The 23,103-nt window shown below is 38.3% G+C and overlaps 1 protein-coding gene across 5 annotated transcripts in view; it reads right to left on the bottom strand.

Annotated features, from left to right (window-relative positions):
- The window catches only part of LOC129723888 (LHFPL tetraspan subfamily member 3 protein), a 64,888-nt gene that overhangs the window by 22,285 nt on the left and 19,500 nt on the right, over window positions 1-23,103 (bottom strand). For 3 of the 5 annotated variants that reach the window (XM_055678372.1, XM_055678376.1, XM_055678374.1), the window contains exons 2-4: window positions 16,438-16,818; window positions 6,311-6,444; window positions 5,837-5,963 (exon numbers count right to left, since the gene is read on the bottom strand). In XM_055678372.1, coding sequence (XP_055534347.1) covers window positions 5,837-5,963; window positions 6,311-6,444; window positions 16,438-16,579 — 403 coding nt within the window. In that variant the 5' untranslated portion in view covers window positions 16,580-16,818. Of the gene's footprint in view, window positions 1-5,836; window positions 5,964-6,310; window positions 6,445-16,437; window positions 16,894-23,103 lie in introns of all 5 variants that reach the window. The other 2 variants (XM_055678375.1, XM_055678373.1) reach the window with 2 other exon arrangements.

The following is a 23,103-nucleotide window of genomic DNA, read 5'->3' on the forward strand; positions in this document are numbered from 1 at the left end:
AAATAAATCGGAAAAGCTTCAAGCGCTTCTCAATTTTGGCTAATGCACTGCTCTAAGGATAAAACGACCATGAATGCATTGTTTTTTTTTTTTTTTTTTTGTAACAACAATTTGATGGCAATAATAAATCATAAGTCATTATAAACACGTGGTCATTCGTGATCCTTTGGCAAACCCCCCGTCCCCCTCTTTATGGCCACGTGGTTTAGACAAATGTTCAACATCAGACCAGATAGAGTCTGGAGTGCGCGGTCCAAAGTCCGATCAGACTGCAATTTTTAAGGTTCGATTATATTTCAGGCCCGAATTGCAACGGGGTCTTCCAGGCCAGGTAAAGGACTGGGCAATACTTCTGGGGTGTGGAACATTCCTGCTAAATTAAATTGAACTAAACATGAAACGAATCACAAGCAGCACATTTATATTGCAGGTTCCGGTAGAACACTGGATGAAAATTTAACATTTGAAAAAAAAAACTAGTTTCGTGTGTCACTTTTTCACTTTCAATATGTTGAATGTACAACGCCTTACATAACTCGTTACAAGGATGAAAATCTAGTAGATACTGCGCAGTGAAAGTTGAAAAAGATTGATTGTAATTTTTTGTCAGCCCCTTTCATGGCGGTTTTTAACTCTTTTTCGTTTACAAGGAACCACGCACAGATTCAACCAAACGAGAAAAAAAACTCTTATACATCTCTTGTTTAAAACAAATAGTCGTAAAAATTGAGAAAAATGTCAAAAACTTCGCTGCTCAAGTTTCGACCAAAAACGATCGTGGCTGCAACAATTGATGGCAATCTAGTCGCCACTAACCGATGAGGAGTCAAAGCGGACAGCCGGAATGCCGTCAGGTTCAAATTATTACCTCGAATACTTAACCAAGAAAGACTAGTCTTCCGACTTGGAACAGATGGCTGGCGAGTTACGGGATGGATGGCAAAATCTTACCTTCACTGACACAAAGCTCATTTCAATGTCTGTCCCTAGGCTGGTAACGGGGACACAATCTAGGCACATGATGGACCAGTCGGTGAATTCAATAAGTATTGACACAGCTCCATTAATATCATTACAGTGAATAATTGGGATTCCAGTCGGCAGCACGCAGTGCTGTGTTCGTAGTTTGCTGGCTGAAAGTCAAAGATAGTACGATCGAACTCATCAATCGTTTCAACCTATCTTTGAAATGTACCGCACGGTGGATGATGAACATCAATTCAGTGCCATCAAACAAGAATGAAACAGTGTGACATACATGAATGGTTGGGAAACAGGCCCATGGCAACAAAAAATAATACTATAGCAGGGAGACTCTGTAAAGCAAAGCAAAGCCTTGGTGCTACATTCCGGTTCGGAACTCGACCTTCTGTTTTACTTATACACAGACTTCGCAGCCGACTGTTTAGTGTACAGGACGATTGTGAGGCTAGCACTACGATTCTACTGACACTAACAGTCTCTCCCGAGCCGAGACTCGAACCTACGACGATTGTCTTGTTAGACCAGCATCGTACCTCGAGACCATCTGGGAGGGAGACTGTAAAATACCTAAAATATGATAAAAAATGGGTACTATATTACAAATAAAGGATTAAAAGGAATTATATAGAATAGAATAACTACGTTTTGTTTGAGCAGTTCGCTGTTAATGGTTGGCAAACGACTGCGCAGTGCGTACCATCGTGTACTTGCAAGAATAAAATAGACCCCAAGTTGGTCCGTAGCATCCTGCCCAGCAAGCAACTCTAATCCCTACCTCCTCGTGGTACCAGCCAGGATACGAACGAAGATCATGTTTATCATCCCGTGGTGAGAGCTCGTTCGAATGCTGACGAGAAAGGTCTCCTCGGACCTCCTCGGAGGAAAACCTAATCTTTCTGAGCGTCTGTTTCTCAGGTTAGGGGCGGCTTACAACAGCGTCCGGCCCCGGAGAGGACGGTTGAATTAAGAAACGTGTTGCCTCGAATGCTATAGCCAAGTTGGCAGCCCCATAACGAGACTCGATAGTGTGGCCCTAGTAAGGCAACCTACCTAAACAATTACACTGCGACAACCAAGAAAACATAGCTCGAAACATCCGGCACGGACCTAAGCAACGAAAAATGGACCACAAGTGGCAACTCGGTACCTGGAACTGCAAGTCGCTAAATTTTGTTGGCGGAGACCGGATGCTATTGGAGCGGTTAGAACCCCGCAACTTCGGCATCGTAGTTCTGCAGGAGATCTGTCACAAGGGTGAGAAGCTGTGAAGAGACCGTGGTGGCAAGGCCCAATTCTACCAGAGCGGCAGAGCAACCAACGAACTAGGAATGGGTTTTTGTGGGTTGGCTAGAATGCAGGATCGCGTAATCAACTAGAAGGCGATCGACGAGAGAATGTGTTTGTTGAGAATTAAAGGTCGTTTTTTCAACTGTAGCTTAATCAATGTGTACTGCCCGCACGAAGGTAATCCTGACGACGAGAAGGAAGCGTTCTGCGCGCAGTTGGCGACAACATACATACATCGGGTATATGAACGCCCAGGATGGTAGGGAAGTGATTTATAGAGCGGTGATAGGGCCTCGCAGCCTACACACCAAAAGAACGACAACGGTCAAAAATGCATCAATTTCGCAGTTTTCCGAGGCCTGTTGATTAGAAGGACCTTTTTTCTACGAAAAGATGTCCGCAAAGAACCTTTGAAATGACTAGTTCAAAGTGAAATCGGAATTAATGAGGAAAAAACTAGCTTGGAGAGAGGCCAAATATCGATGAGCGTCCACTTTCAGATTCTGCTCCACCGTCTATCTCCTCTAGCAAAAGAACTCGTAGGACAGTACCAAGCGGGACTCACGCGGGACCAGCTATGGCAAGTAGGGCTGAAAAATTATAGCGCTTTCGCATGAAAGTGAAAAATAGCCACCATGAATGTCAGAGCTTTTTCTACCATCTTCATTCTTTCTTTCTCCGTTTTTTCATCGTTCGTAAAATAGTGGAAACCAATAGTGAAACCAACCAGGCACAGTGGAAGCGTGTTCGTTTGATATTCACTGTTTCAAATTTATTTCTCTGAGTTTCATTGTGTGAATTGCAAAGTTATAAACTCGGCTTGTGTACTGTACGTGACTTAGTGATGGAAAAGGGAAATACTGCCAAGAAAGAAATTTTAGCGTTTCATTATGATAAACGACAGCAAGCGTCACGTTGATAACGTCATTTTCGCTTTACTGAAGAAACGGTTAGTATCATATGGTTGGATTTTCAGAAGATTTAATTTCGTGCCCGTATACGATGCATTATTTCATCGAAGTATGACAGCTCGTTTCAAGAATGAAATTCTAGTGTTTGAAAGGTCGTTGCGTTCATAGGAAGTGAAAATTGAAAAAGATTGACTATAATTTTCACAGAATTCCGGTAGTGAAAATGATTTTTATCAGCCCTGATGGCAAGTGATGCATGACTACGGTTTTCCTGATAAACTGACACGACTTATCAATGCTACCTTGGATCGATTGATGTGTATCGGGGACTGTCTCGAATGGTTGAGACAAGTGGATGGGCTATCCTGCACGTTGTTCAGTATTGCTTTCGATGGTGCCATTCTACGAGCGGGCATCAAAACGAGAGGCACGATTTCCAGCAAAGGTGTCAACTCATCGACTTCGCAAACGTCCTATGACTTTGCGGTGGCAAAGGCAATGTACGGCAGACCAAAAATGGAGGCTAGGAAAGTTGGACTAAAAAAATTGCGTCGAAAAGTAGTATATAAAAGAGAGAAGCTCGAGAGACACCAACATTCGCCTACCACGACCGGTGATCATGGACGGCGATGAACTCGAAGTGGTAGATGAGTTCGTATACTTCGGATCTCTGGTTACCGCCGACAATAACAAAGCAAAGCCTTGGTGCTACATTCCGATTAGGAACTTGACCTTCTTTTAACTATACACAGACTTCGCAGCCAACCGTTAAGTGTACAGAACAATTGCGGGGCTAGCGCTACGACCCTACTGATACAAACAGTCTCTCCCGAGTCAAAACTCGAATCTACGACAACTGGCTTGATAGACCAGCATCGTACCTCGAGACAAGCTGGGGACAATAACACAAAAAATCGACCCCCTCTCCGCAAAAAGGAGAGGATTATGTGAAGACAAATCGTTACTGTATCGTCGAGTATCGCTTGCACTCTTGATATTACATTCAACAGATTTCAAATAAGTTAATTTAACGTCGAGATAAACCTATCTTAGTATTGTAGGGGAATTGGGGCAAAATCGACATTTTGCTGATATTTTACGTAGATCAGACACCTACCAAAGATGTTTGAGACTTTTTTACTTTATATAAGATATAATTTGACTACCACTTTTAGATATCAGCGCATTACCAATAATGCTCAGACATACTCGATATTATTTTGCTTTGTGAAATATACTAAAACCATGCCAAAACCAATTTCGTAGAATCACCGTTTTGAACTCATTTTTTGTCCGATTTAAGATATGTTTTTTTAAGATGAGTAAGAAGATGCTTTTATGTGGACAAACTTTTAGAATTTTGATATTTGGTTTTAAAACAAAATGGCGTCGAAAACACATCGAAAATTTTCGATATCTCAAAAATTCAAAATGGCGCCATTGTTGCCCCTTAAGTTGAAATATGTTTGAAATCGGAGAAATTTATTTTCGCATCAAACTTCATCAAAAAATCATACATAGAGGCCAAGACAAAAAAATATTGCACTGTGTAATCGAACACCCCAACGACCTGCAGCCACTCTCCACACGTAACATACTAGTTAGGAGTTAATTTTTGGGGATAAATTTTCATAAAATGAATATATGAAGCGGGCTTCGTTCATAAACGTTCGAACAGTTCGAATTCCCAAACTAATGAAAGTTCAAGCAGTTAACGCTGAATGATTTTAGTATATATTTTGATATAGATTATTGACACTTACACTGGTGTCTCAGTAATTAGAGATCAAATATTGTACTGTTAGATAAAATTATAAGGTAAACCAAGTACTGCAATACTTTCATAGTCCTACGTCAACCACTGGGTCTTGTATTCAAGAACATGGCTGGTTGGCTTCTCTTCGCTTACTGTTACATTCTTCACCAGCGCCTTACTTTGAGTGTGTGTGTGTGTTTTGTGTGTGTATTTACAATTCATCTCCCACTGGCCGGCAGTGCTTTTATAGAAAAAACCTATCTGCATCTATTTCTATTTAAAGCTGATTTATTTTTTATTGATTTTCTAATATATTAGAAAATCAATGGCAAGTGGCTCGTATTTAATATTACTTGATAATACAGTTACAGTTCAGAACGATCTTACCAACGTTTTCTTAAAGAAATTCTTCGCTATTAGTGTACAGATCCGAATCTGCCCACGTTTTCCATGGCAGCTCCTTCACCAGCGTCTTACTTTGAATACGGAAAAGAGCTACTCAAAGAAATGCCGCCCACTAAGCATTACACCACATTAGCAAGGAAATAAAAAAAACCGCAACGTTTGCAACGAAACCGACGCTGTCGGACTGTCGTAACCCGTGCGCGCATAAGTAGTAAAACTGCAGCTGATTGACGTTACGGAGCGCATTGAGAGGTGCATTCATTACCGCCAGTGGTCGCTACTTCGGTCATTGGTAATCAATTCACTCAAAACCCACTACTTCATAACGTTGAACATATCAATACAAAATACGAACCATATTGACTCACCGAGAGCTTAATCAAAACAGATAACCAACAAAGGAAATTTTCTTTTCATTTCACTACGAGCCTCGCCCTGAACGGTACTCGCATTCGACAGCAGTGAGTTTTGAAATGGGAGAGAAAAAGCTTACCGGAAAGCATTTGCATCCAACCGCAGATGTGGAAGACGGTGGTTGATTTCATAAACACCATCAGCAGAAGACAGCAGATTGCCAGCACCGATGTGGCAACTGCCAAACCGCAGAACACCGTAGCCACCTGGAAGGGAGGAAAACCAAATGAAATGAGCTAGGAATTTGTATCTGTGTTATCCGGCCACGGGACGGCACAGTTTTGTTAGTGATATTAAAAATGATAATAAGTGTATTTGAGTAGGATGAGGGAGGTAAAATTCACACCCCGTTGGTGGTACTTATACTATACACTAACGGTCAACAGCAACTAGTAGGGAAATTATGCTAGGCATGCGGAATTTTAACCCAATTTAAGCCATCGCACAACGAGAGCAAATAATAGGAGGTTGTTTGGTTAAAATTCAAGCCTCTCCTTCTACACGTGATTTGGATCGCATCGCAACACCGCCGCCGCTAAACCTACTAACTAACCTGGAAGGCGATTGACTGCATGGCGAGCAAATTTTCCAGTTTCCCGCTGCAGCTATCTTTCAGGTCATCCTTCTGGCAGATCTGCCACAGTCCCAACCGACCGCCAGCATCCGAGTCCGAATCGCCGACCCATTCTGGAGGAGGAAAGAAGAGAAGAGAATGAAAAATTAGCCATAATTACGAACGGAACGAGCGGTGGTGCAAAATAACCTAATCATTTATTGTGGTGTTTAAGAGTAATGAATTGATTGCAATTATTTCAGGTTCTGATTCAGTATGAATTGCTGTAATTCCGAAATTGAAAAAAATAATCAGTTTTGAATGAGTCGATTTTCTGGAATCTGTAAAAACCGATTTGGATTAATTTCACTGTTCATAGAGTTCAAATTTAGCTGGTACATTGACTCCAGAGCGGCATTCGATGTTAACATCCTGCAAATGCAGCACTTTTGCCTCCCACAGCACCTGAGCAGTCATGCGGCAAAACGACCAGTAAATAGGCATACCACATAACATGTTGTTCATACGAAAAACAGCCGGCAACCGTCTGCGGTTATGATCGCGAGGAAATGAAATCAAAACCATAGCAAGAATAATAAGCGCGAATCAGATCATGTTTATCATGATGCTGATGTTCATTTTGAACCACTTATGCGCTAACAATTCAAGCAGACAAAGGGTGTGTGGGGAACTTCCGATGCAGTAAACATCGTTTGAATAATAACCGCATCCTCTAGAGCGTACGGCCACCAACAAGAAGGGCTCATCAGTAGAGAAGAATAACTATTTTCGTAACTAGAAATAGTGAAGTTGATTATGCGGTATCATAATGAACGCAGCTAATGTAGGGTTTTTTTTTTCTTCAAAGAAAGTAATGTAGTAATAGAAATAAAGAAAAAACTGCAATGTCGTTCATCATAACCTGAGATAGTCAGAAGCCTCTACTGTAATGACGATAATCGTGGCATCGATAAGTTCAACAAAAAAATAAAACATGTTTTAAAATAACTTTTTGAAAGTGGTGTCAACCACGGAATGGAAAGTGATGTGACATAAGCAAGCATCTACGTAAAGTAAACACGCAAAATGGCAGTTTAATGACACATTAATTGAATTGTTTTCGGTTACTGCTCATCTTATCCAGTAAAATTGGACGAAACGATAAATTCAACAAATGTCGAGAAAATAAGAATTGTCATCGCAGTATATTCACTTTCCCTTAACAGCTGCTTTTAATTTCAGTTTGCATGAAGATGGCCTAAGCGCACGGAGCTTACAGGAAAGTTGAGAAACTCCTATGTAAGTTACTCGAAGCGGAAATAAATGAACATTACATGCCATGGTCTCCCAGATGGTCTCGAGGTACGATGCTGGTCTAACAAGCCAGTCGTCGTAGGTTCGAGTCTCGGCTCGGGAGAGACTGTTAGTGTCAGTAGGATCGTAGCGCTAGCCCCGCAATAGTATCTTGTACACTAAACAGTCGGCTGCGAAGTATGTGTATAAATAAACAGAAGGTCAAGTTTCGAATCGGAATGTAGCACCAAGGTTTTGCTTTTTAACATGCCTTAAGCGTACCCAGAAATCTTGAAGGAAAGGTAAAATTAGATTTAAGTCATTAAAATAGGAAATGAATTGATTAGAAGGAAAAGACAAAGAAAACCCCAAATCAGGATTTAAAAGCCAAGAAATTCAAAATAGCCATAGCTCAATTAGAGTAAAGATCATAAAATAATAACACTGAAACGCTGGCAGCACTTTAGAAAACCAAAACAAGCAAATTAAGCTAAAATCACTAAAAATGCTTATACGTACTTCCACAAAAACTTTCATATTTAAAATCATCGTTGACACTACTACATCTTCTGACTATATTAGTGCAACACAGTAAAAAAATACACAGCTACCAAAATTTTTTTAAATTTTTCTCGGTGCCATATAATCGAACAGATGAAAAAATTACGATTATCAATGTCGTTATCTTATGTAATATTATCGACAAAACTGTTTATATCACCTGCTCTCAGGAAGAGGCTTTGATAACGAATAAGAAGTAACGGGTGACAACTGAAAATTTGGATTTTTTTAGAGGCTCTCTTACTCTACAACAACGCTCAGAGAGAAATGAGAATATACTCTTTATGTCAGTATTTTTTGTTTTGTTTATGCATGCCCAGTTCAGTTCAAAATGGTGTCGAAACAAGGAGCATTCCGCAAGCGCATTGTACAATTTGCTATTAACTGCACAACAATTTTAGCAAAAAAATCACGGTAAACAATTTTGAAAGCGAAAATCTTTCGGTTTTTATTGTGTATGATTTCCTGCAAACCTTAACTATAATCCGCCAGGAAGGTAATAGAAGACCGGCCAGAGTAGTGGGCAGAAAAGGACTTTTTCCGGTTTGTCTAAATCATGGTTCAAGCCTAGTGGCTTGACTATCAATCAAAATGTATACCAGAACGAATGTTTGAACAAAATTATGCTTCTTTTTCTTTCGAAACACCATACCGATGAAAAGTATGTGTTTTGCCCAGATAAAATACCATCACATTACGTCAAAAAAAACAAACAATTCTGAACAACCACTTGACTCCATTTGTACCCCAAAACCCAACGAATCTACCTCAGTGTCGTCCAATCGAAGATTTGTTTAGGATTTTGTGTTCCTTCGGTGCAAAAAAAAGTGGAGATCAACGAATTACGAACAGTTGATTGGTAGAATCAAAAGATGCATTCTAAAAGTGGACTTGAAGGCCTTGCAACGCTCTTGTTCCGGTATGATAAAAAAGTTTCGTCGTAAGGCCGGTAACGAACCTTTCTCAAATGTTCAGATTGAGTATGGCTGGTGATTCTCATATTTAAGAGAAATATTCCGCTGGTCAGCGGCCTCCAATTGTAAACAACTCCTGGAGGAGAGAATATGTGGTGTGAAAATAAGCAATTTAGAAGAGTTTTGAAGCCTTGCGGTAAACTCAAAAAAGGTAGTTGGATTATATTAGACACTCTAGCTAAAATCTTGGATTTCGAAATATCGCCTGATATCGATTTCCAGACTCTGGGCATCAGTCTGATGCCGAAAATACCTATATTAGGTATTTTTTGGTCATTTGAGTCTCAGTATTTTTCTCTAGTAGGTACACGAGTTAACGTCATAAAATTATAGCTTTCTGCATTTTGGTGGACAACGCAGCTGATTTGCCAATCAGCGATTTTTGATAAAAAAACAAGAGAAATCCGTTGAAAAGCAGCTAAAAATACATTATTAAAATTAAAGTTTTAGTTTATGAGTACAGGTCGGACTCGACAATACGGAGACTCGAATACACTGGTAAACACAGGTTTTGCACTATTGCTCAAACTGAAAAAAAAAACAAATATAACTTTTTCAGAGACTTAAACGAGCAACTAACGTATAAGCCACGAACCCAATAAGCACTTACTGTGCAGCATTTTGACTCAGAAAAATTGTAAACTTTGTAAGGCAACTATTTTGAGCTTTTGGGTAACATTTTAGACACTTTTGTCGACAAGTTCGATTATCCAGAGTAATTTTTTGTTTGCTTTCTGCTTTTAATGTTTATTTAAAAATTTTCACCTGTACTATCCTTTCCGACATATTTATTACAATTTCCAATCAATGTCTAATTTATCTTTTTCGTCTCTTTACTTTACTTTACGTCTTTACTTTACCCCTTTTTTCCTACACTGTCTATGATCGCATACCAGTCCCATATGGATTTTCTTCGTTTTTGAGTTAAATATCAGACTCCATCCATTTCTTGCTTTACTATCGATTAGGGGCCATCCACATACCACGTGGACAGCTTTGGGGGGGGGGGGGGGGGTTGTGTAATGTCCACGGTCCTTACAAAAAAAAAAGAATTTATATGGGCATTTGTCCACGGGGGGGGGGGGTAAAAGTCGTCAAAAATCTGTCCACGTGGTTTGTGGTTGACCCCTTAAGGAAACAAAAAAGTATGTTTTTTTTGAAAAAGTCAGAAAAAAATGTGAGGTCAAATTGTCCCATCTTAAAAATAATCGCATATCAGTCCCACCAAATGTTTCTCCTATGTATAGTCATATTTTTTTCTTCAATCCATATAACAAATGTTTGGTGCTGTTTTCAAGCTTTCTATCGTTAGAAAATAAATTCCACACAAAAGTTAATTTTAAGTGGATACTGAAACTGCAACTTTTTCTGAAGGTTCGTTCCCGAAACTCGTACGACGCGGCGCGGGACAAAACACAACACTTATCGTTCTTACTACATTTAACATTTTAAAAATTTTTTTACCTTAAAACTCGACCGGTTTCGGGCGTAATACTGCCCATCTTCAGGAGGAGAGTCCGACTGGTTACACTTCGTTCCCGAAAGGTTATTGATTTTGTCAATCAGAGGGATAATAGCCTTAAGCAATGCTACTTTCTGTAAGGGGATAATTTCCTCTGGATGATCTGCTCACTTCAAATGATTATTCAAATTGGAATTGTCAGAACTCAGAAGAAATCGTTTTAGTTGCTAAGCGAAAAACAACTTGTACCTCTTTTCATCACCGCCGTCTTCCGTGAAGCTACTGTTGTAATGAAATTTGAAACTTCCCTTTCTCAATACCACTTTTCCAATATGCTAAATGCACGGGCTAATGTGGAATAATACGTATTGCACGTATTGCGAAAACATTGAAGACGTAAGAAAGAAAATTATTCAGTAGAAGTCTTGGATATACTTCAGCCTTATTAGAGCTGAATGACCCCTCAGGTTAAAGGCTCTCTAATAAAAATCAAATCAAATCAAAAATCAGCCTTATATTTTGCTTTTTCAACGAGGACCTTAAAGACGGGGTAAGCATATTTAGAAGCTGTCTGTGGCCATGAACATCTGCCTATATTTAAAATACTTGAAAAAAATATGACTACTTCTACACCGAGCGGGTGAAAGTGAGACTGGTATGCGATTATTTTGCTACTCGATTGCCTAAATAATCGCATATCAGTCTCTCGCTTATTTTTCATAGTAATTTTCACGAAAAAGACAATTCTTTAATGAAGAAGTTATGATTTGGGTATATTCCATTACATTATGTCGAAAAAATAAGAATTTCTCAACTCGATGATTTTCCAGATAGGACTGATATGCGATTATAGGCAACAGACTCCTACATACAAGGGACCATCCATTAATTATGTCACGCAAAATTTGGAAAAAATAACTCCCCCCTCCCCTTGTCACAAACTGTCACAACCTACTTGACCCACCCTTAATTACGTCACGTTATACGTCCCTCCCCCTTCTTTGGCAATAATTGATTGCAAATTGAAAAGTTTTTTTTAAATGCATCTTTTCTTAATAAGAACGATTTTAATGAAAGAAAATCTGAAATTAAAAGAAAAAGGAGATTGTAGAAGATAAGGGGTCATCCACAAATTATGTAAGGGTTTAGGGGGAAAAGGGGTTATACAAATTTCTTACGAATGGTTACGAGGGGGAGAGGGGAACTTGAGAATATCTTTCATAAGATTAAAAAATTCAAAATACGAACAAAAACTTACAAAACTAAAACAAAAATTGGTGGAATTATTTCTTCACTGAGTAACAGTTGAACCTTGGGAGAGCGTTAAATCACATTAGCTGAATAATTATGTACTTTACTTCGTTAACCTAATTTTCGGTTTTATGCCTATTTATTGGATTGGTAAAATTATGTACAGCTGTTTTTCTTCGCCCGATTAATCTACTATTTAACTTGTCGCTTCGGCGATGTGCTTTTCCTACCAGTTGGAAATTGTCGGTTATGTTCCCTGTTCAGAAAAAAGGTGACAAACGCGATATACAGAATTATAGAGGCATTACTTCTTTTTCTGCTTGTTCAAAAGTATTCGAAATTATAATTTACAACGCACTCCTTGTTAGTTGCAAGCATTACATCTCGATGGACCAACACGGCTTCTATCCAAATCGTTCTACAACTACCAATCTCGTACAATTTACTACTACATGCATAGAGAACATGACTGAAGGTGCCCAAAAAAAAAATTTAAAAGCTGCGTTCGATCGCGTTGACCATGTTATCCTGCTCGCCAAGTTGGAGAAATTAGGAGTTGCTTCTGCTCTCGTACAATGGCTAAGGTCCTTTTTGGTAAATCGAACGCTGTACGTTAAAATCCGATCACAACATTCTACACACTTTTCGAATCTATCGGGCGTTCCGCAGGGCAGTAATTTAGGACCACTGCTCTTTACACTGTTCATAAATGACGCATCCTTATTACTGCCAGAGCCAAGCCAAATGTTTTTTGCGGACGATGTCAAATTAATGCGGATTACACTAAGGATCGCAGACTGTCACGAACTCCAGCGGCTTATCAACATTTTTTATAAAAATGATCCTATAACGTTCAGCTACACCATGTTTGACCAAACATTAGCGAAAGTTAACCAGGTTCGAGACTTGGGTGTTACTTTAAACGTATCGCTATCATTCAGGGCGCACTACAACGAGATTATTGCAAAGGCGAATCGACCACTTGGATTTATCTTTAAGATAGCATCGGAATTCCGCAATCCACTGTGCCTTCTATCACTGTACATCTCCCTGGTCCGTTCTGTTCTTGAAACGATTTCCGTAGTGTGGTGTCCATTTAACGCAAATTGGATAACAAAAATTGAAGCCGTGCAACGGAAGTTTGTACGTTACGCCCTACGTTTTCTGCCATGGCAACATTCGCAGCAGCTACCGGAGTATTCTGATCGTTGCCGACTTTTAGGCATGGAAACACTGCATAAAAGACGTTTTTATGCACGGGCTACCTTCGTATTCAAAATTCTGGCTGGTGAGATTGACGCCCTAAGAATTTTACAGCGTTTAGATTTATATGCTCCAGAACGATCATTAGGACGAAGAAATTTTCTTTCTCTGCCCCAGCGTAATGCATCTTATGGACAACATGATCCCATTCGCTTTATGTCAGCAAGCTTCAATACCGTTGCAGCCTCATTTGACTTTAACATATCGGTAAATATGTTCAAGCAGCTTCTCCGTAGTCGACAAGCATAAACGTTCTCCAAAAGTGATCTTTATTACGTGTACATACTAGATTTAGTTTATCATTAAGACCACCTATGTGTCAGTTGATTAGATATTAAACAAATACAAATACAAATTATTTTGTTTTTTATTCAGTATGAATACGCCATATGCAAAAAAATGATTCTTCTTCAAAAACAAACAATTTTTCTTGAGAAATAAAATCATACATAAAATTTTGGGGGAAGGTGGGTCGAAAATTTCGAAAAAAGACCTTACTTAATTTGTGGATGACGCCTAACTGAAAAAGGCGTTTAATCCTTAGTCCAAGGATGCTGTTGATGGAGTCGCATATCTACGACATCGAAAGCCGAGGCAGTAACTGCAGCATCATTGCTAATTTTTAAAAGACCATTCATGTTAAGTTCCTCTTCTTCAATCAATTCGCAATCCAAATCTTCTCCACATGCTACAATAGCCAAGCATTCTTATTTACGTTTTGTCACAGTTTATGTAGAATTGAGAGAGGCTCAGAAATTAATTAAATTACGCTGACATTCATAAACGAACATGCACTGTAAAATGGAATTAACGAGCATTATGCTTTTTTACCGAAAAAAAATTGTCATTTATTTTATCTTTGAATATTTTTTTATGACTCGGCAAAATTCGATTATCCGGTGTACAAAAAAATTATCAAGTCCGACCTGTATTAGCAATTAGATTGAGCAATTAGATAGAGATTATTTCCTGTGATAACCTGTACTAAAAAAACTGACTAGTAACTCATATTTTTTTCCAAAGCAAAATATGTTGGCTTCTGAATACGTACTACTCTTCGTTAAAACTTGTGGATGTAAAATATTGCTTTTAATACCAGTAGTTATTTTGCCTGAGTTGATACAGCACTAAGGAAAAAAAAACATCGAAATTACTAAAACATTCTTAAAGCCAGAGTGAAGTCCAGGCAAAGCTAAATTTCGCGAAATTAAATTAAACGACAACAATTTCTCGCTAACTAGGTTAGAGAGCACTGAAAAACGTATTTTGCGAGTATTTAGGATTAAAATACTTATAATTATGCTAATTTTTTTAAGAAACACTTCTCAACGCCAGAGAAGGCTAGTAAGAATTAAAAAAATTGTGGAGAAAAATGTTCAATTATCAATTATTCTTTTGTTTGTCCTGAAAAGAACAGTTTTCGAGGTCGAAGTTCTCTTGGTTCTAACGTTTCGATGTCACGAGAGAGGGACAGCAAAAATTCGTTAGGGGTTTTAATTATAAACCAAATTCTATATTTGATCTGCCCTAGTTTCCGTTTCTCCTATCGCAGCAAGTCGTGAATGTTTGTTTCAAAGGCGGAGTTAATGTATCGCTTTTGTATGCAACGATCCTATGTTTTAAAAATTCTGGGTGAATGAGCTGTTGAAGTGTTGCCGAATTTCAATTCACACATTAAAATACGGCATCTGAGAGAACCAAAAAGTGTTCACGATAGAACCACTTTTCACTGTAATAATCGTCTTCTTTTTCCTCAATTTTGACATTTTTATAGAAATGAGAAATATGCACGTTATGTGCGAGGATTTTGAAAATTACTTATATCATTGATCTTGTAATAATATTAATAATAGAACGAAGTAGACAGAAATAGGCCAAAATAACATCGCCAAACGATTGACAGTGTGCATCTCTTTGATGCGCGAGTGTCGAATGACCATCCTGTTCTTTCTATGAGAGGCAACGGTTGTTCTACATTTATGAACAAAAGCATACTGTTGTGGCCCACGCTAAAGAAGCGAAATGAAATGAAGGTGCTGACCATTTACAAACCTGGACTGAACACTATCGGCGCAAACCAGTTTTAACAGTGAAAGTACATGCATATAAAGGTAAAATTTCACTTTTAATTATAGCGCAAAACGAAAAAATATTAAATCTTAATTCATTTATTTGTTTTGTCCTAAAAGGAACAATTAGGTGTTCAATTTCATATCGGATATGATGCTGATTGCATCGCTGTGCAACCCAGGCAGTGGGGAAAACTCTGACAGCACCATGGAACGCTGTTTTCACACTGAAACCGAAACACGGCCAGCAGATTATGGTTGCCAGGACCCAAAAAGTTTTTGTTGTTGAACAAAAAAAGCCAGAGTTTCACCGGTTGCTATTCGCTGGTGCTGAAATATGTGCAGCGCTTGCACCATCCAAAAGTAAAATGATTCGTTTGAACAGAAGCAGCTTCTTATATACCCTAAAGAATGAAATATAGTCTATTGTTGGCTGTAGGTTGCTCAACCTAAAATAACAAATAAAAATCAAGCGTTTCAGATTTTAAGAGCATACATAAAAAGTGTGTTAATTGTTCAGCCCGCAGATCTATATATAATGTCTGAAAAAACACCAGTTATAAATCAAAATAGTTTCCGCAATAAATCATCGCCTGTTCACCCTGACGCTAGAAAGCACGCCAGGTAAAATTTAGGCTCAGCTTCTATCAACAGTGATATATTTCAATCACTACGTTCAATCTGTTTGAAAAATACACGTTTGAAAGTAAATATATAGCTTTACTCAAAAACGCTTAGTATTAAAGTCATTATGGTTTAGTACTTTTTGGGCGAGGCAGACGGCATATATTTTCTATCCAGTAAACCTTACTAGAGAAATCAAAGACAGTTCAAGATTCTATTCAAAATTGTATTCTGTTGTTATTAAGTGGGTAATCGCTGCTAGGCTACTTATTATTTAGGCCATAAAAAACATTTCAAAGTTTCGTTACGTGTCAAACGAACGTGTAAAACAATTTGGTCCTTTGAAAACAATACGTGATAACCGATCTGGACGATTTGAAAAGCGTATAAAATTTTCAGTTTCACCGCGTATACCTTAAAGTCGTAAAACAAAATGTTACGATTTGAGACGAAATGATAAACAACACCACAGAAAAACGTGTCATCCCTGATAGCAATCAGAACCGTGGCCAAACAAACGTTACGCAAAATAGTAACATTCCCCTCAGTTCATTGAACAACAATCCGTAAAAATGCCGACAACTCTCTGCTCGTTTTGATAGCTAAAACAAATAGTAAACGTTTACTCACCCGGCGTGACGAAGGCGACAACACTGATGATCGCGTAGCAAATACTGAAGATCGCCCAGAGCACTGCAATCGCCTTCGAGTTCCTGATGTAGTTAGTCGCATACATGTGACTCGAGTCGACGTACTCTATCTTCGTTCCCATGGTGTCCAATTTTCCGAAGGCACTCGCTCGATTTTGTAATGCAACTGCACTGCCACCCAATGCCAAAGCAGGTTCCCACACTGTGCCTCTCCTTTCGTAGTGTTTGTGGTTTTTCTTCGGTTTTCGCTTCTTTTCAGTGTTTTTTCCTCTTCTTTTTTTCAACAGCGGCGCACTTATTTGGTTTAATTATTTCCCAAGGCACACCGGCATTGGCACTGTTTTTCCTATCGGTGAATCTGCTGTGGAGCGCGGAAAACAACACGGTATGTGATAATTGCCAGCATCTAGCCACTATTATAAGTCAAGCACTTCTACTGCGTCATCCCGTTTTAGGTGAAACATTAAATAAATATAATTCTAGCAGTAAAGAAAAAAAAACAGTGCTGCTTTATTCCAGTGCTCTCGTTTCACAATGGCACAAACAGCGCATCCGTTTTTTTTTCTGATCATTGTAGCGCCCTTCTTCAGGCAAATCAAGATCCAGGGCGCAAACAATTTGCTCACTTAAGTTGAAGAGCTATTGTTACATTACGAGCAGTTTCGCACAGGTCCCGCCCACTTTGGCTTACAACACTTCTGCTTAAGTGGAACGTGATTACCATCTAAATTAGATTGCTTTTTAGTACGAAGGTTTCTTGTAAGAATAGTTCTCCAAATTTCAATCAATATTTCTAGGAACACAGTTTTTCAGCACAAATTCTCTAGCTGGATGGCAAACCAACCCTTACATAATACCGGCTCTTAAGACATGCTCCAATTCCACCATCAATCAAAAATGTGCTACAAAAACGGTTTCACGCTGAACGGTTGCTCCCTCAATTTCAAAATTGTTTTGCTCCGTTCGGCAATCGGCTCCGCCAATCTCCCGATCAAAACAGACTTCCAAACGAAATCGAAATCAAGGCGTGTAATATAATTATCGTAATCATAATTATCAATTTGATGCGATTGAGCTAATCAATCTGCGGATATTCCCCTTCGCAATGGCTTGTTGATGTTATATAAGGTTCAAACCTAAGCTATCTCTAAACTACTGAAAACAACGGAGAGCTTTATTGTTCCCCTAACACCATTACAAACAAACAGCGCTGATTCGATCGCACCAACTTTAACCAAGCTAACCTTCAGCATTTTTTTCCTGCTAATAAATTCCCCTCCGATGGTTTCGGAGAATGCAAAACAGAAGCGACGAACCCTATGCGCAGTGTTCGATGATGACGATCGCTACTTTCCCTTTCGAATTGTTACTTATCTCCTGTTTCTTCGATCACATTGCTGACCGTACGCGCCACGATCGCGCCCTCATCGGCACCTCGAGAGCATTAATAGAAGCTTAAAACTATCAGGCGCTCATGAACCGCGGCAAGTCATCCAACCGTGGGTAGACACTTGCTGTTGTTGTTAAAGCTGTTATTTTCTTACATTCTTTCACAGTCGTCGTAGTTGAACCTTCAACGAGCGTCTTCTTTACTATTACCCCACCAGCAGCACGAGCGATCTATGCTTGCAGCAATTCAGTCTGTTGAAATATGCATTAAGCTAAAAACCATCAAAACGGTACACAGACGAGGGCTAGCTAGCTAATGCCAGTCGGTGCGGGCGAGGAATTGATTCATCTCACTGAGTCACGATCGGCGCAATCGAGACCGGGTCACGGCGTACGGATTGTGTTTTGGTATTAGTATTTACAGCTGAAAGATCACCAGCAATCGATGAGCAGCAACCGGCTTCGAATGTAATTGACACAGGTGGTTATTCTAACTTATCGTCTTGCGAAAGTACACTCGAAGTGAAGCCTCGAAGCCAATTTTAAATTGTCGCGGAAGCTGGTTTTTAATTGGATTGCGCTTATCTATGAGCGGGGGTTGATGAGATCGATTTTCTTCTTAACTCTTGTTTTTATATTTGATTTTTTTAACATAAAAAATAGGGATTTAGTAAAAAATAAAATCAATAGTAGAGGTCAACGAAAGCAATGATTGACTGTTAGAATTTTATTATTGTAAACTCATATGGAGCTTTTCCGATTCTCACGGAGGCATGTTGATATTCTCTTCACTTTAAAAAGGAAGAACAGACTATCATCATTCTTGAAGATATAAAAACAAACTTCAGAAAATGAAAACAGTGCACAGTGGTCTAAACTGGAAAAATCGTGATCGTTCTAGATTTGACTATGAAAAATTGATTTTATGTACTCAATGTCTTCAGCAAAATCGTTTCATAGAACAAGGCCATACTTTTGGCGTTTTTAGTTTTTCGATCAATCCACCTAACAGTTAGATAAAACAAAAAATATTTTTTCTAATTTTCAATATACCAGATAGCTTACTTCTGCAAAGTTGTGGAAAATCTTAAAACATAAACAATTACTGAATACTGCGATTTCCTAGAGATTTTTTGTAGAACACCCTTCTTTAAAAACAATTTTTTGTCGAGTTTAGACCTCTATGCACTGTGGGATTTTCAAATAAATCTTTCCACCAATTGTTAATGTCTTGAAATAACCCTTGGGGGATGTATCACTAATTAGACCCCTCCGAAAACTGGTTGATGATATATTATCATAAGCATGCGAACTTATTCTCACATTTTCGATAGAAATGACGTAATGTTTTTGACTTCAAACTTGGTTCGAGCACAAATCAAATTTAAATTTGCTTTTTAACTCGAATCTCGATACGTCAAAAGATAATTTAAAACTTTTTAGATGACCTTGAAACGAAAAGTCTGGCGATCGTCCAAGAAGATGTTCTACAAAACCCGTTACGCAGTTGATCTTATTGATATCATTTTCGACTGTAGACTGTAGGCTAAATAGGTCGGAAATTTTCCTAGACGCCACTTTGATAGTGACTTTCTGCTTCTTAGCAATACACTTGGAAAAAAAACAACATGTTGTTATGGTTCGAGTAGAGAAACTAACTTATTTTAAATTACTGTCAAGCAATGAAAAGATAGTATGCTGCTCAGGCCCGGATTTGAGGGGGGGGCAAAGGGGGCCCCGGGCCTCCCGATTGAAGGGGCCCCCCTAATCCTGGGGCGACCTTTTTTTTTTTGCTCGTCACCTTCCAGAACGTTACCTCTAAATATTTTAAGAAAAGAGGGCCTCACATACAAATTTGCCCCGGGCCTCCCAGCGTCTAAATTCGGCCCTGATGCTGCTGTTAAAAAGACATTTCCAACATGTTATACGATATGAGGCTGCTTCCAAATGATCTAGAATATGTTTTATTGCTGTTCTTAGATTTGTTTTGATAACTTTGACGAAAGCAGGAAAAAAACTTTCGGCAATTGTAAAAAATTCTAATGATGTTCTAAGTTGTAATAGCCATACTAGAGAATTGGTCATTGAAAGCTCTAAACGAGTGCAGTGCGCCATCGTTTCCGGCAAATATTTAAAAAAAAAACAGCCTTTTTTAATGTCATTTAGTGGCTTCAAATAATTCAATGATTGATCGATAAATGATTGAGTAATCCAATACCAATATAGGGACCATATTTCAAAGAGCATATTTTAAACACCGGTTTGTTGCTTGTTTTCCTGGAAGTGAAGTACTTTGAATGCGTGAAAATATTGTTTCATCTTGTGCAAAATGTCCTCGTTAGACGTGATACGTGCTTGTTACCCGTATGCCTATAGCTCCGTTCAGGATGGTCTCGGTTTGACCTGGCTATTTTTGATCCCTTTTAATTTGTTTTTCGTTTAGTTTTACCTAACATTAACAAAAAAGAATGAAGTGTTGAGGAAAAAAGCATTCAAGCTTTGAATCAGTGCGTCTTGAACTGTCCTACAGATCAGACGTTTTTTCGGTTGCTTGTGGACTGGTCTTTGACTGCCTATAGCTTCAAAGTTTGTGTTTTGTCAGTGTGTCTTTTAAAGATTACCTGTAAGTTATTTCCCATCAGTCTTTCTCAAGACTACCTACTTTTGAATTTAACATTTATTTTAACTTTTTTCGTATCACCTGAAATGGCTGGACGAAAAAAGAAACCTCGCATCGCTGCGGGGAGGAAAAGAGAGGCATCTCTTTCTGACACATCGAGTGTCTGTAGTGACAATCCTTTTGATATTTTGCCTGAGCAAGAAGCTGGTGAAATGGAAGTTATTAATAACGAAACTATACAAAATATAAAATCTTTAAAAAAGGAGAAAGTTCCACCTATTGTGGTAACTATTTCTTCTGAATTTAATATATTCAAAAAGGAACTTTCAACGTTTGTTTCTGACGTTAAAGTTACCTATCAAATTGGCCGTAGAGGTGAATGCCGCTTATTAGCCGACTCAGTAAAGGGTCGTGATCGTCTTGTTCAGTATTTAACTGACAAGATGTACAAATTTTTTACATATGACACCAAGAACGCCAAGCCGTTCAAGGTTGTCTTGAAAGGTCTCACCAACGATCAAACCGTTGATGAGATCAAACTTACTTTAACAGAATTACTTGGCATAGCCCCTACCCAAGTAATTCTAATGAAACAAAAATCACGAGGCGAAAACAGTCAGAGAACTGGAATTTCCCTTGTTAATTATTTAATTCATTTTAACCGCAATGAGGTTAACAACTTAAAATTTTTTGAAAAAGCACATGCTTTGTATAATGTGCGTGTAAAGTGGGAAATTTATAGGAAGTATGGCGGAGGTGAAAAGCATATCACCCAATGCCGTACTTGCCAACGTTATGGCCATGGTTCCAAATTCTGTAACATGGACCAAAAATGTCTTAATTGTGGAGACTCTTCTCACAAAAAGGACACATGTCCTGTGACAGAGAGTAAAAATTTTCGCTGTGCGAATTGTAACGGCAACCATATGTCAAATTTTTATCAATGCCCAGTCCGTTTAGCAATTGTTAAGGCAAGGCAAGGTAAACAAAATTCAATTTCTCAATTAAAACCAACTTCAAAACAAAATTCTCCAAGCGTACCAGTGACGCATAGTTTACCTACTCCTTTGCATACCCGTTTAACTTATGCACAGGTTACAGGTAGTTCGAACATTATACCGCCTAGTGTTGGTAGTTCGAAAATGACCGTTAATATGGGTAAGCAAAACAGGCTAGAAAATAATTGTACACCTATCACTCCAGCTAATATTGCTGCCGAAAATATTTTTTCTAATGTCAACTGCCTGGGGCCTATTACGGCAGGTAAACTTTCTTTTTTGCAACAGGCAATGTTCGATCTTATAAACGCCATGTTGCAGGCAAAATCAATGTTTGAAGCCATTCAAATAGGCACAAATTTTACTATTAAAATTGTTTCTAATTTAAAATTTAGCAATGATTTTAAATAAAACAATTAAAATATTAAATTGGAATGCTCGCTCATTGAAGGCCAATGAGAATGAGCTTTTTAACTTTTTAACAGTAAATAAAGTGCATATTGCAATTATTACTGAAACATTTTTGAAACCTAACATTAAATTAAAATATGATCCCAATTACGTGGTTCATAGATATGATAGGATTCAGGGTTCCGGCGGTGGAGTTGCAATTGTTATTCATCGCCGAATCAAACATCGTGCTCTTCCCCATCTTGAGACGAAAGTTATTGAAACTTTGGGAATTGAAGTTCAAACTGAACTTGGGAATTTATTTATTGCCGCAGCATATTTACCATTTCAATGCACACGCGAGCTCAAAAATTATTTTAAAGGTGATTTACAAAAACTCACCAGAAATCGTTCGAAATTTTTCATAATCGGCGATTTTAACGCTAAACATCGTTCATGGAATAATTCTCAAAGTAATTCCAATGGCAAAATTTTATTCAACGATTGTTCTTCAGGATACTATTCTATTTTGTCTCCGAATAGTCCTACATGCTTTTCTTCTGTAAGAAACCCTTCAACAATTGATTTGGTGCTTACAGATCAAAGTCATGTATGTAGTGATTTGATCACACATGCTGACTTTGATTCTGACCATCTTCCAATAACTTTTTCTTTATCACATGAATCAGTTTTAAACCCTATGAGCTCTGTTTTTAATTATAACAAGGCTAATTGGGAAAGATACAAAACTCATATTGAGAGAAATTTCAATAATGAGCTTGATTTGCAAAACGAAGTGAATATTGATTCCGCTTTGGAAGCATTAAAATGTGCAATTGTTGATGCCAGGAATTATTCTGTTCCAAAGGCTCAAATGAAATTTGATTCACCAATAATTGACGAAAATCTTCAACTTCTAATTCGTTTGAAAAATGTCCGCAGACGTCAATATCAACGTTCTCGTGACCCTGTTTTTAAAACTATTTATAAAGATTTACAGAAAGAGATTAAACATAGATTTACCCTTCTGAGAAATCAAAGTTTTGAGACTAAAGTTGAAAAATTGAAACCATATTCAAAACCATTTTGGAAGCTGTCGAAGATTCTTAAGAAACCTTCAAAGCCTATTCCAGTTTTAAAAGATGGTGAACGTTTTCTAGTATCCAATGAACAAAAGGCTCAAAGACTTGCTCAGCAGTTTGAGAGTGTTCATAACTCAAATTTGAATTTTGTGAGTCCAATTGAAAAT

The sequence above is a fragment of the Wyeomyia smithii genome, chromosome 2, assembly GCF_029784165.1.
Source record: "Wyeomyia smithii strain HCP4-BCI-WySm-NY-G18 chromosome 2, ASM2978416v1, whole genome shotgun sequence".
Taxonomy (NCBI): domain Eukaryota; kingdom Metazoa; phylum Arthropoda; class Insecta; order Diptera; family Culicidae; genus Wyeomyia; species Wyeomyia smithii.